The sequence below is a fragment of the Mus caroli genome, unplaced genomic scaffold (genome assembly GCF_978045245.1).
Source record: "Mus caroli unplaced genomic scaffold, Mus_caroli_1 scaffold_1, whole genome shotgun sequence".
Lineage (NCBI taxonomy): Eukaryota > Metazoa > Chordata > Mammalia > Rodentia > Muridae > Mus > Mus caroli.
Genome location: NW_028227256.1, coordinates 79,589,432 through 79,604,567, shown reverse-complemented (window position 1 = coordinate 79,604,567; position 15,136 = coordinate 79,589,432). Strand labels below are relative to the sequence as shown.

The 15,136-nt window shown below is 44.6% G+C and overlaps 1 protein-coding gene across 1 annotated transcript in view; it reads left to right on the top strand.

The window, feature by feature from the left end:
* Col4a4 (collagen type IV alpha 4 chain) overlaps nucleotides 1-15,136 on the top strand; it is a 143,814-nt gene that overhangs the window by 24,560 nt on the left and 104,118 nt on the right. Inside the window, exon 4 of the mRNA XM_085838845.1 lies at nucleotides 2,614-2,691. Coding sequence (XP_085694971.1) covers nucleotides 2,614-2,691 — 78 coding nt within the window. The remainder of the gene's footprint in view (nucleotides 1-2,613; nucleotides 2,692-15,136) is intronic.

Sequence of the window (15,136 nt, the reverse complement as noted above, 5' to 3'; positions counted from 1 at the left end):
TGAAGAGACACCATAACCACAGCAACTCTTATAAAGGGAAACATTTAATTGGGGCAGGCTTACAGTTTCAGAGGTTTAGTCCATTGTCATTATGGTTGAAAGCATAGTTGCATGCAGACAGACATGGTGCCAGAGAAGGAGCTGAGAGTTCTATATCTGGATTGGCAGGCAGCAGGAAGAGAATGACACTGGGCTTGGCTTGAGCATCTGAGACCTCAAAGTCCATCCTTAGTGACACACTTCCTCCAACAAAGCCACAAGTCCTAGTCCTTTCAAATAATGCCATTCCCTATGAGCCTATGAGGGCCATTTTTCATTCAAACCACCATGATGTCCCTTCACGGAAGTGTAGACTGAGTGATTAAAAAAACAAACAAACTTTTAAGTAAACTCTTTGTCTTTTCTCACACTCACTGACATTTATGGACATATTCTTTTATTTGTGTGTGCTTATGAATATATTCATATGTACTATTCATAACCCATATTAATATGTATTACACCTACTTACCAGTCTTTCACCAGGACCATAACTATTGACTTAGCTTCTGTCTGTCTGTCTGCCTGTCTGTCTGTCTGTCTCTCTCTCTCTCCTTCTCTCTCTCCTTCCCTCTCTCTCTTCCTTTCCTCCCTTTCTTCCTTCTTTTCTTTTCTTTCTTTCTTTTTTGACACTGCATCATGTATCCTAGGTTAGTCTTGAACTTGCCCTGATCCCCTTGCCTCCACCTCCTGAATGCTGCAGTAATAAAGGGAGCACTTCTCTATTTCTTTCACTTCACATTAATTATTCACATTAATAATTGCTTCAATTATACAAATAGGCAAAGTTTATCTCTGTTGCATTCTTGGTAAGCTTATTTCTGCTGGTAGCTCTAGCACCTAGCTCCCCTTTCCCCTCCGAGACACAGCCTTAGTGGGTGAGTGAACGTAAATGCTTGAAGGTGGCTGTTCTTTGTAAAGAGTCTACCTGTGGAAATAGGAATTCTTGGACTACACTTGGTATTGAAGTGGCTGATGGCTCTGGCTATGGAGATGTGATAGATGACAAGATGCTTTGTCCCACAAAGGGCAGGAACTTTCTTGTGTGAGGTGTGTGTATGAATACATAGAGCATGTTATGGATACAGTACGTGCATGTGTGTGTATCTCTGTGTGTGTGTCTGTGTGTGTATGTATATCTCTTTGTGTTTGTGTGTGTATGGTTATGTCTGTGTTTATATCTGTGTATGTATGTATGTATGTATGTATGTATGTATGTGTCTCTATGTATGGTTCTCTCTGTGTGTATATGTATGTGTGTCTCTGTGTCTCTCTTTCTCTCTTTGTGTTTATGTGTGTGTGTGTCTATGTCTGTGTATGTATGTATGTATGTATGTATGTATGTATATGTGTGTGTCTCTGTGTGTATGGTTCTCTCTGTGTGTTTCTGTGTGTATGGCTCTCTCTGTGTGTATGTGTATATGGATGTGTGTGTGTGTGTGTATCTGTGTGTGTGGTTCTCTCTGTGTGTTTCTGTGTGTATGGCTCTGTGTGTGTGTGTGTGTGTGTGTCTGTGTGTGTGTGTCTGTGTGTGTATGGTTCTCTCTGTATGTTTCTGTGTGTGTGGCTCTGTGTGTGTGTGTGTCTGTGTGTGCATGTGTGTGTGTGTGTCTGTGTGTTTAAAGCAGGAAAAGGCTCAACTGACTCTGATTCAGGAGCTTCTGACTGAGGGACACATTAGATGCCAGCACTTTCCAACCTTCCTAATGCTGTGATCCTTTAATAAAAATTCCTCATGTTGTGATGACCCCCAACAATGAAATTATTTCCATTGCTACTTCATAACTGGAATTTTGCTATAGTTAAGCATTTTAATGTAAATATATCATATTCAGAATATCTGATATGTGACCCCAGCAGGGTCATGATTCACAGGTTGACAACCACTGCATTAGAGGAACCCACCTTGTAGAACCAACAATTGCAGGAAGAAAAAATAAATAAATCCAAACTGGGAAACTTTTTCTGGAGAATTGCCTTAGGAAGGATTTGTCTGGTGAGGGTCACTTATCCTGGCTGATCTGGGAGGCATAGCCAGGAGGTCATGGGGAGGAAGTGAAGCTGATCATTGAGACCAGATTCTGGGCATAGCTTTTCTAACTGTACCATTTACATACACCCCTAGATGGCTCACAACTTACTAATGCAGTCTTCACAGGAGAGAAAAGCTCTAGGGGATTCTGGCTCTGGTGGTTTTTGAACAAGGTTCCTATTTCTCCAGTGTCCTCTGTGTTACAGGGTTTGACTCGTGTAATCAGTTCCCCCAGGATTGATTACCCAGCCTCCTCCCATCGGACTGGGGCTCTGCCCTTTTACGTGTCAGTACTATGCATTACAGCCAGGTGTGATGCTGACCTTGTGAAGCTGAGGCAGGAGGATCAAAAGTTTGAGTGTAGCCTGGCTACATAGCAATAACCTGTCTCACAATAAATAAGTTAGTATTTGCTTTTCCTAGATCCAAGATAGAAAGTGTCTTGTGGGATTTGGACACGCTGGGCTTGTTCTATTGTATATTCCATGAACTCTACTAAGCCCTGAGGCTTAATATACTGAACAACTGACTTCGTTTTCCAGAGTGGCAAGAAGTATGGCGGCCCCTGCGGAGGAAGAAACTGCTCTGTCTGCCAGTGTTTTCCTGAGAAGGGATCTCGGGTGAGTGACACAGAGGTCAAGACTGACGGTGTGCCTGGGGTTTGAACTGCTCTGAGTAAGTTAAATGCTTTCATAGCTTCCATAGCCTCCAGTCCTCCAAATGACTTGTGAGCCTACAGTGCTTATCTGTTATACACTCTTCACATTCTTAGAGAGAGGGCTGCCATGAATTGAGACTCTGTGTGAAGATGAGAAAACAGCCTGGATCATGCAGCTCACCTGTGTTTTATGCAAAACTAGTGTCATGACTTCCCTGTAAGGGAAGCCCTGTGATGTCATTTCAGGCCACCTCCTCTAAGGTTTATGGTGTTTAAGGTTTATCAGTATTTTAAAGGCTCTGAGAAGTGTGTGAAGAAGAAAAAACCTTTAATTTGGTTTAAAGTCATCTTTCCTGACATTTGACCATAATACCCTTTCATGGATAGCACCCTATTGAAGCTTAATATTCCCGTTAAGGCGATAGCTCTGTTGCGTGTTCCATATTTGCCTTGATTGTTCTAAGTGCATAAAGCACCTTATCTAGCTCTCTGATTCCTCATTTTAATTCCCCAATTCTGCTGTGCAGAGGACTGAGCCGGAGGCCAGTTTCTAGTTCAAGGCCGCCTAGAATAGTTCTGTTGGCAACTATCTGTTTTGTAAAGCGTGGAGACCACGTTGGCCACTACATTTTGGGAAGTCACAAACATGTCCCTGTGCTCTGTCAGCTGCACTGGACAGCTTATTAATTCATGAATGCTGAGGCTTAGATGAGGCAACCCTCCACTTCAGAACCCTCTCATAATTTTTGTAGACGTATATTGAAATATCACTGTTTACACCTTAAATACACAGTTGTGTGTCAATTAAAAAGGATGGGAGTGGAGAACCCACTATAGAAATATCCCCAGAGTCTGGCAAGAAAGGTTAAGGTTGGTTGTCTTTCTTAAGCTTCGGATAATTTTGAGGTCAAACTGTTGCATACGCCAGCAAGATTTTGCTGAAAGGACCCAGATATAGCTGTTCTTCTGAGGCTATGCCAGTGCCTGGCAACTACAGAAGTGGATGCTCACAGTCATCTATTGGATAGAATACATGACCCCCAATGGAGTAGCTAGAGAAAGTACCCAAGGAGCTGAAGGGGTCTGCAACCCTATAGGTGGAACAACAATATGAACTAACCAGTACCCCCAGAGCTCATGACTCTAGCTGCATATGTAGCAGAAGATGGCCTAGTTGGCCATCATTGGGAAGAGAGGCCCCTTTGTCTTGCAAACTTTATATGCCCCAGTGCAGGGGAACATCAGGGCCAAGAAGTAGAAGTGGGTGGGTAGGGGGGCAGGGTCGGGGGAAGGGTATAGGGAACTTTCGGGATAGCATTTGAAATGTAAATAAAGAAAATATCTAATAAAAAATTTTTTTGAGGTCAAAATACAATGATTTTTTTTTGACACAATACTCTTCGTGACTCCGGAAACAATATAGTATATTGGGGACCTGTCTTAGTCAGGGTTTCTATTGCTGCAGTGAAATACCATGGTCAAAAAACAACCTGGGGAGGAAAGGGTTTACTCAGCTGACACTTCCACATTACTGTTCATCACTAAAGGACAGCAGGACAGGAACTCAAGAAAGGCAGAAACCTGGAGGCAGGAGCTGATGCAGAGGACATGGAGGGGTGCTGCTTACTGGCTTGCTTTTCATGGCTTACTCAGCTTGCTTTCTTATGCAACCCAAGACCACCAGCCACAATGGGCTTGGCCCTCTACCATGGGTCATTAATTGAAAAAAAAAATGTCTTACAGCCAGATCTCTCCAGGAATTTCCTCAACTGAGGCGCCTTCCTCTCTGATGACCCTAGCTTGTGGCAGAACCAGGCAATATAGGGTATAGATTAACTAAAATCTGTTTCTCACCATTCTGGAGGCGGTACTTGCTCCGAGTTCAAGGTGATCACAAACCCTGTGGCTACTGAGAGCCATTTCCTGGCTTGAGGATGGTGTCCTTTGGGGTTGGAGAGAAAGAAAGCTCTCTAGGATCTTCTCAGAAGGGCTCGATGGTGATCATCAAGCCATCTCCCAGGCACCTCATTGCCTACTCTTAGACTTCCCATCTCCTAGTCTTGGAGACCCATCTCCTACTCTTGATGCACTGGAGCTTGGGATTTCAACACCAGAGCAGGGAACCTAAAGAAACATTCAGTCCAAACAACATCCATATCAACCCCACAGGGCTAGGCATGACACTCAAAGTGCAGGCTTGGCTGGTAGTCATCCAGGGCAAAACATTTCCTTCTTCCCACTTCATGGTTTATTGCTGTATTCATGTGTCTTTAGAAATTTCAGTCTCCTTAATTCTGCATTTCCTTGCTGGGGATCTTTTTGTTTCACCCATCTTTCTAAAAGACTCTTGACAAGTTTTAGTCATTGAAACTGGGTGGAAGGAGCTACTGGTGTCTAATGGGCAGGGCCCATGGTACAGCTCAGCTTCTTGTAGTACAGGGTATCTTCTACACCAGATACTGATCGGTCCCCAACATCATCAGAATAGAGAAGGCCTGTTCTTACTGCCTTAGCTCCATGGGGTGGGTGTAATTATTTGTGTTTCCATCTGATGGTGTAAGAAGCCCAAATGAGAGCCAGCAACCACACCCAGGTGCCTGGCCTCACCTCCGGTACTTGCTCCACAGGCATGGAAAGGTATTACACGTAGGTTCCAACACCTGGGTCTACTGTCACTGTGTGAGCCCTTCCTGAGATCAAGCCCTTTATATTTGCTACCTGGATCCTGCTTCCTTTTCTTGAGCTTCCCTATGATCACAAGCCAATGACTCTGTACAGAGTGTGCTTTTTGGCCTCCAAGGCTGTCTGTGGGCTGCCAGGGTTCCCGAGGCTGAGCTCCTCTCTGCTATGTGTGTGTCCCTGGTACCGGGTGGCCAAAGGGACTGTGTGTGCAGCCCCAGCAACCCCCACCTTTCCTGATGGCTGGGATCCCTGTGAGGGCTACCGGTGGGGGTGTCATTTTCCAGCAGAGAATGTGGGAGGAAGACCATATGTTGCTGGGAGGAGATAGAGATATAGGCTCTCAGTCCTTAGCATCTGGCCAAGCTCTCACGACAGAGGCAGCTCCAGGTGGACTGCTGAAGAATAATAATGAGCTGACACTGAATTCCAGGGGCTAGAGGTGTCTCCCTGAGGCTACTCAGCCCATTTAGGAAATAGCTGGTATCCCTAAAAAGGAAGTTGGGCCTTTTTATTACTTGATAATACAAAATGAAATCTGGTCATTTTAAATCACCATGACCGCCTGCCACTTCTCACACCCCTAATTGAAAAATTTGTTCTTCTTAGCAAGTCTCTTTCCTACTTTGATCTTTCTTCTTCTTCTTCTTCTTCTTCTTCTTCTTCTTCTTCTTCTTCTTCTTCTTCTTCTTCTTCTTCTCTCTCTCTCTCTCTCTCTCTCTCTCTCTCTCTCTCTCTCCTCTCTCTCTCTCTCTTTCACTCTCCTCCCCCCACCCCATTTATGTGTGTGTGACATGTGTGACTCATTACTCATTGCATTTATTTAGGGTTGCTTGTATGAGCATGTGTGGAAGGCTGCTACTAAGACAGTGTCACTTCATCTGTGGATATAGCACAGAAGAAAGTGACACCTCCCCAGCAAACATTGCTTGCTACGAGTTCCTTACAGAGGAGCAGTGGTGGCATCATGAACCCTTCCCCATCCTTGGTCAACAACTTGTACCAAGCACTTAGACTTTCACCTCATAACTATGACTTCAGGACAAGCACTATCTACCCAAGCAGAAGGCTAAAGCAATTCTTGACAAACAAATCTAGCTTCTTGTTAATAGCTGTGAGTCTGGAGCTACAGTGAGGTGAAAGCAGGGACATATATTTGCAGTGATTCAGCATCATCTCTCCATCAGTTTGAGTATGCCTGTGCCTAAATTCCCTCATTAGATAAGCATATACTTGTGACGGGTCATGTAAACAGCCCCTTGATTCACAGTCCATGCCTTAGAGGAATAAGTTGTTGCTCATTGGTTTCCCCTTTGAAATAGGTGAACTTCATCGTACTGAGTTGAGTGAGTAGGTAGTCTGCATGCATCAATCAACAGATTAAAATCCAGAATCTAGCCTAGAGAGGATGCAGAAGCCTTTTTTTGAAGCCACTGTGGATCCATAAGGAGACTTTCCAAGAGAGAGAAACACAGTTAGCAGTCTCTCCTCTGCCCCAGATTTCCTATATCACACTGGCACTGCTAGGAAGTGAGTAAGCTCTCATAGTTCAAATCCCTGTGACCTTCAAGTGTGGCCAGAGATGTGCATCTTCAGAGCAAGTCAACTCTGACCACTGTGGCACTAGGAACTTTCCAGGTCAGTGGTGCTGGGGTTGGGTCAGGAGATGGGCGTGTCCCCTTGATGGCTGGGTTGCAGACCTAAGCTCAGCCTAGGAGAGAAAGGTTTGTCTAGAGGATTAAGCCCATTCCCCAGGGTGTGGTGTCCCTTGGTTCCAGGATGTGAGGTGTGACTTTACAGCTACTGAGTTGCTCCCCTACATGATCTATGATTCTTCTCCATTTCCTCTCCATACTTGCTGTTAATCTCTCTATGAGGAGGTGAATGGGATAGCATTGAGCAGGAATTTTCCTTAGTCTCTGTCAGTCTCCAGGGAAGCAACTCCATGTAGTTAGTGGGTCTGTGTGTAAGATGAAGAAGCCGTGTTCTTATGAACCAAATTGGACCTTTTGTGAGTTTCGGTTAGTGACTGGGGGTCAGAGAATTCTTTTCATTAATTTATTTATTCATTCATTTTACATCCCTATCCTAGTCCCACCTCCTTTGCTCTCAGTTCCACCCTCACAAACCCTCCCCCATTATCCCTCCCCCTTATCCTTAGAGAAGGGGAAGTTCCCACTTGGGTACCATCCTACCTTGGGACACCAAGTTGCAGCAGGACTGACTGTATCTGCTCCTACTGAGGCCCACCCAGGCTGTCCAGCTAGGGTAATGGGATCCAATGGCAGGGAAAAGAGTCAGAGAGCCCCATTCCTGTTATTAGAGAACCCACATGAAGACTGAGCTGCACATCTGCTACAAATATGTAGGGGTCCAAGGTCTATCCCCTGCATGCTTTTTGATTGGTGGTTCAATCTCTGTGAGCCCCCATGGGCCCAGGTTAGTTGACTCTGTAGGCTTTCTTGTAGTGTCCTTGACTCCTCCTGTTCCCTCAGTCCTGTCCCCCACTCTTCCACAAGACTCTCTAAGCTCCATCTGATATTTGGCTGTGGGTCTCTGCATATGTTTCCATCAGCTGCTGGATAAAGCCCTTCAGGAGACAGTTATGCTACGCTCCTGTCTGCAAGAGGAGTATCATTAATAGTGTTAGGGGTTGGCTCTCTCCTATGGGATGATTCTCCAGTTGCACCAGTCATTAGTTGGCCTTTCCTCAATCTCTACTCCATCTTTATCCTTGCATACCTTGTAGGCAGGACAAATTTTGGGTTGGAGGTTTTATGGGTGGGTTGATGTCCCACTCCCTCCACTGGGAGTCCCACCTGGCTACATGAAGAAGAAGTCTCAGCTAGGGTCGCCATACACTCCTGGGAGCCTCCCCTGTCCCATGCCTCTGTCTAGTTCATAGAGGGATAATATGACTAGTTTAATCTTCTTTCTGTAGCTTATTTAAACATATGGGAATACGTTTTATCATCTGAAAGAGTGAAACAGCCATGAAACCACCATATCTTTGTGACTTGGTTTTCTGCACAGGGGCAAACAGCTTTAAACTCATCCTGTCTTCAAGTTTTTAGTTTAAAACCCAGGTTCAATATTAGTGAGCCTTTCTTTCCTTTGGGATTGTAAATCACTGAATTATGCTCAGTCCAGTACAGTCTTGTGCTCTCGCTCACCCACCCTTTATACATTTATCAGCCTGCCTCCTGTGATTAAAAAGGAGATTTTACATGGGTAATTTTAATTATTCTCAGTATTTCTCATTCTTATGCCCTTAACTTACTTGCACGCACAGTTCTAACTCTCACTCCTTATCATCACACAGCTGCATTTAGGACACTAGCTTCAGCCTGGCAAATGGTTCCATGTGATAATTTTATATCTCCAAATTCTCAGTAGTCAATAATGTTCCCTTTCATCGAGACACCACCCACCGGCAGCTGAAGGTGGATAAAGCCAGTCTGTCATCCGTTCCTTGGCTTTGGAGCTGCTTTCTTGTCCTGTTACATCCTGTACCTCTAAGGACTCAATGTCTTATTACTAGAAAATTCTCTGATCAGTGATATATACGATGGATGCATGTGCTTTTAGGGGATATCAGGTAACCTGAGGTCAGATGGCTGGGACCATTCTCATCAATAAATATGAGGTTCATTCATGGATCTCATGCCTTTGTCCTGCAAAAGCAGGGGCATTCAGAATCTTTTTGAAACTAGTGCTGTACTATCATGTGTTTTCAGGTGGATTCCAGGCTGCCAGACTGCAGGCTACAATGTTGGCTTAGGTTGCTCAAGTGTTTATTTTAGAAATGGTAACATGGTTTTTGAACACCAAAACACGTGCAGAAACCAAAGGGACACATTTCCAGGTTGGAATTTGCTGTGTCTTGGGGTTGAGTATCTCTGAGAAGGGTTTTGGGAGTCTGTGGTTAGCAGAGCAATCTGGTCTACCTACAGTGTGGCTGCTTCAACGTAGATGGTATCTATCTGAAGAATCGCTGCAGGTAACTAGCATCAATTACATATGCCGCCAAATCTCCTTGACATCTAGCATTTGTGTATATGGATGAAGGAAACAGCATAGTTGCCTCTCACACTCTACAGTCTGTCACGTGTTTCCCATCATACCAAGTGTACATGTTGTTCTAACATAACAGGGCTTCTTCCAGGACTCAGGTGTAGTGTGTTTGTTGGTGGGTTCCACGTTTCTGTTTACATCCATCATCTCCTTTGGTGCAGTGATTTCTAGTAGGGCTTCAGGTCTCCCTACATGGAGTTCAAAAATTTCCATCACTTTGTTGTGCTGTCTTAACTACAATGAATAGTAATCCCTTCCCATTTGTTGGACAAATAACTTATCAAATACTTGTCAAGCAAAGGGCAAGACCATGGGATAAGAAGAAACCGACGAGAATCAGCCTCCAGCCACTATTTCTGGGTGCTTGAGGGTGTCTTATGGGAAAGAGGGTACAGCAAAGACCCTTGTGTCTCCCTGGTGGGTAAGTTGGTGCCCTGACCTGGCCTAGAATAGAAGCACATGGGTGGCAGACACATTGGATATGCCCTTGAATTTGGACCTGCTGGAGTTGGAGGGCAGCCAGCCCCAGCATGGAGGAAGAGTCACATTAACACCAACAGCGTCTGTGACAAATTAGCACATACTTGGTGGCTTGTGGCAACAGAAGTGAACGCTTCACAAACACTTGAGATCAGCTGTTCAAAGGCAAGGGGTTGGCCCTGCCAGGATGCAGCTGGAAAATCTGCTCCAACCTCCATCGTTCTTCCCCTGGTTCTAGATGCATTATCCCAGCTTCCTTCACGTTGCTTATTCTCTGTGGTGTCAAGTCTCATCCTCACATAAGGCGGCAGACACGGGAGAACTGCCCTTGGGCAACCTATGATAGCTGAACCCAGGATACGATCCTAATAGCATCTCATCTCCAACCATCTTATAAGTACAGTGGGGATAGGGTCAGTGGATACAATAGTCGGGGAAGATAAAGTGTTATTAGAAAAGCCTGCTAACAGGCTACTACATTAGCCAGGTGGGAAGTCACAGAGTCTTAACAAAGAGTGATTATGGAGGTGGGTGGGTAGACTCAGAAATTCCTATGGCTAGCTTGACTGCAGAGGGAGGCTCATGGGAGCTGTTGGGCAAGTGCTCAGGGTGATGCTATCCCCCAAATGAAGGTGTTCATAGTGTAGATTGACAGCAAGTATTTCAAGAACCACATTTGAGAGAATAACAGAGGTCTAGCTTTGGACTTGTATAGCGTGAGGTCCCCTGCATATGTAGGAGGTGTTGAGAAGGAGTGGTCTTGACTGGGGAGGGGCTAAGGGAATTGTTTAACTGTGGTTACAGTGGGCTCCATGGAAATAGAGTCTCTGCCAACAAGAGCAGATAAGAAGGGGTCAAGGCATCCCTCCAGAGCTCCAGGGTCACTCCCACAGGCAGAAGAGGAGCTAAGACACAGCAGGGAGAAAAACACAGAGGCTAGGGTGAGGCAGAAGGGCAGGGAAGGAGGGGAAATCACAGGAGCAGCATGCGCAGAACCCTACCTGGTGTCCTAGGTCTCCACAGCACATAGATCTTGTCAGGCTGTTCCCAACACAAAATGGGAGAACCATTCATTAGGGACTGGTCGAAGAGGTGACCTTGTTTTCCAAATGGCTAAGCTTTTTCCTTTGGTTCTCTGTGCAGGGTTTTCTCTTTGTACATGCATACTGCCTCTTGAGAGCATAGCTAAAATCCCTAGTGCTTCCAAGGCAGACTGAACAGTGCATCCGCACACTTGTTGTTAGCCGGCAAGGTTATCTTAGGGTGCAAGAAAACATTCTTTACTACTGCACTTCAAGATCCTTGGACTGTTCACTGCCTTTTCATTCTTTGGTTTTAAAACACTCCCTGATGTCCAGACTCCTCCCTCCCCCAACAATATGGGGATGGGGGTGGGGGAGATTCTGAAGGTTCTCTTTACCCAGGGGACTCCAGCTTCCCCCCCCCCCCAGGCCCAGGGTGAGGGTGTTTGTGATATTGCAGTGCCACCTAGTGGCATCTTCTCTGAATTACATCTCAGCATTAAAAAGAAGAGGGAATTTAAAAAGAAACGGTAATATTAGAATAAATAGACGCAGCAAAGGGAGAGGTGTCTTGGACACAACATTCATTTGTACATTTTATTTTCAGAAGTATTTATAAAGCATGGGGACACACTTAAGATTTGTATATTGTGAGACAGTGGCCAAGGTACTGGGAATGAGTCTTCAGTCTCAAAGACATGCTAAAGGGTATTATCTTAAGCAGATTTTAAGTAATAAGCACAAAACATCAATGAAATGAAGGTAGTGAATTGCTTTGCCTGTTATTTTCAGGTAAAAACGATGGTTTGAGGGAAGTGGGGTTGGTGAGCTCTGGAATGGAAAATGAAGCAGACACCTTGAGATTGGAAGGTCTGAGTTCAGACTTCTACTTCCCCAGGTTCAGTCTGTGTTGCCTCAAGCACATTGCTTCATCTTTCTGAGGCTAAGTCCTCCTCGGAGAATGAGGAAGCATGCAAAGGTGGCTTTCTGCTTCCTATTGTTGTAAAGAGCCCATGAGAAGAAAGCAGAACACCGTATTGAGCTTAGAGCAGAGGAAGAGCCTAGAACATGTGGCTTGGTTTTATATATATATATATATATATATATATATATATATATATATATATATATATATATATATATATATATATATATAAAACTATTCTAATTTTATCAGGTATTTTCTTATTTTACATTTCCAATGCTATCCCAAAAGTCCCCCATATCCTCCCTCCCACTCCCCTACTCACCCACTCCCACTTCTTGGCCCTGGTGTTCCCCTGTACTGAGGCATATAAAGTTTGCAAGACCAAGGGGCCTCTCTTTCCAATGATGGCCAACTAGGCCATCTTCTGCTACATATGCAGCTAGAGACATGAGCTCTGGGGGTACTGGTTAGTTCATAATGTTGTTCCACCTATAGGGTTGCAGATCCCTTTAGCTCCTTGGGTACTTTCTCTAGATCCTCCATTGGGGCCCTGGGTTCTATCCAATAGCTGATGTCACTGCCATCAACACATCTTTGATGGGAGGATAGTAGGGTTTGAGTGACAGATGAAGGCAGGCTATTGACATTTCTGGCATACAAATGAGAATGGCACATGAATACACGGGTCACAGGGGACTGGTGGGTTGGGGTCCAGGTGGGGGCACAATATGCCATCAGAGGTAAGGCATATGACCCAAGGGAAGGGCAGGCTGGAGGGAGCTAACACATCTGTTGGGGAGAAAACTGAGGTCAAGGGAGTGAGGGAGACTGACACTTGGATAACCTGTGCAACAAATGACGTGACTGACTTGGGGCTTGGCAGTGAATGGCTCTGAGCTAGAAGTATGGCAAATGTGCATACAGTTAGAGCCAGCCTAGGCTGCAGAGTGAGACTCTGTCCAAAAACTGCTGCTGCTGCTGCTGCTGCTGCTGATAATGATGAAGTAAATGAGGAGGAGGGAGAGAAAAGTCAGAAATCTCACTGCAGATAACATAGGAGTCAGTGAGACCCTACACAATGCCAGTTAAGTAGTGGGAGGCAGAGGGGTTTGGAGAGAGGCTGACCATCCAGGTAAGGATTCAAGGCGGCAAGAATGTGGGCTTGAGTAAGTCATGATCTTGAGGCAATTTTCTCATCTATCAGTGTGGGGACAAAGTTGCACAACTTTCAGTGTTGCTGGCTATGTTCCATGAGGTAGTAATGGAGGGTAGTTGATATATCGCCAAGATTAAGGTTTGTTTAAACCTTTTCTCCTTCCTGTGATAGTTTGATAGCTAATGCCGTGGTCTTACATTCAACGGGTACTGAAAATGTTTTCTTTGTTATTTCATTTGTTTTTGTTTTTACATTAACTAGATGTTTTGCCGAGAAAAAACACAAAAAGGTCATAGTAGAAAACTGGACGGACACACACACACTGTCCTAACTTTCCAAGGCTCTTTGTTCTGGCCTTGGTTGACAGTCTTTTTTAAAGTTCCCATAGAAAGATCATCTCTCTCTCTCTCTCTCTCTCCCTCTCTCTCTCCCTCTCCTTCTCCCCCTCCCCCTTCCCCTCCCCCTCCCTCTCCCTCTCCCTCCCTCTCCCTCTTTCTCTCCCTCTCTCCCTCACCCTCTCCCTGTCCCTCTCCTCTCTCTCTCTCTCTCTCTCTCTCTCTCTCTCTCTCTCTCTCTCTCTCTCTCTCTGTGTGTGTGTGTGTGTGTGTATGCGCACGCGCATGCATGCCTGTGTGTAGAAGCCAAGAGCCAATCTCTGAAGCCCTTTCACCTTTAAGGGTCTCTTAATTGGCCTGGATCTCATCAAGTAAGCAAGGGATCTGTCTGAATAGACATCCTTGGATACACATCCTCAATTCCTTCCTCAAACCTATGCCCTCCCACCTCAGTGGGTTCTAGAGCTTAACAGGTCTCCATGCTTGCACAGTAAGGAGCCATCTCCTTAGCCCGTATGTTTGTAGTTATCAGTTTGCAACTAAACTGATAAAAATCACAAGAGTGCTGTGGTTTTTAATTCATCCCTCATGGGTTCTGGTCTCAGAGAAGCCAGATCAGTGGCAGCCAAAAAGGCTAACTTGAAATTTTGATTTGTGTTCCCAAGAAAGGTATAATTCTGTATCTTTTGCTCTCTTCTACCTTGTAAAACAGACGTGATTTTCTTACTCCTCAGTTAACCAGGGACAGTTTTTAAAATGTCCTCAGCTCTGAGTTGACACTGTGTGCACTCTGGTCTCCCTTTGTCCAGCTGAGCCAGGAGCCTGTGCTGCTGTAAGGAAGCCGGTAACTGATATGATGACCCATGTCAGCTTGGCCCTGGAGAAGAGGGAAAGGGGTGACCTGGTGGCTTCATGGGGGCACACCCAACTTGCCCAGGGGTCAAACTGATTGTCTTTGGATTCTGCAGCCAGTGACTTCACTGTCTTATAATGAACATCACAAACCACAGAGTCAGTTTTGTGCACATAGTAGGAGCACTATAAACCACACCACAGCTGTTCAATCTGAGACTTAGCTGAAGGTCTCCACGTGGAACCGAGTTTAGTCATGGTTGGTGAGTGGGATTAAGGCTTACAATCAGGTATACCTAGAAAGAGAGAGAGATTCAGATAGAGAAATTATACACACACACACACACATATGTAGTATATGTGTGTGTGTGTATGAAAAGTCTTGTGATGATTGGTTTTCTAGTTTTGAAAAAATAACTTTCACAGACTGTTATTTTTCTCTCTTCACTCTGTCTATTCTAAGATAGCCTTAGAGATAAGCAAGCCTAAATATTTACTTATAAGGTTTTCTTCCCCTGACCCCATTTTTATGCGAACAGACTTAATGAAAATAGAAATTCTTTCTCTGTTACCGTAGATAAATTATTTATTCTAATGGAATGGACTGGCAGGCCACTATCTCAAAGACTAGCGTTTGAGGGGATTTTTTTTTCTGAGCAGCTTTTAGACAGATTTAGTACAGTTACCCAAGGTTTAATGTGATTCTTTTAAAATTTTTAATCATATAACAAAATAGCTAATTATATTAAAAAACACTAAAATGAAGTCATAATGTTCATAGTCTTCAAAGGGGGACATTCCAAATTTTATGTGAGTTTTCCACTTACAAAGTTACTGTTTAGGGAGGTTGGAATCAAGGCCTAACTGTATCTGTCCAATAG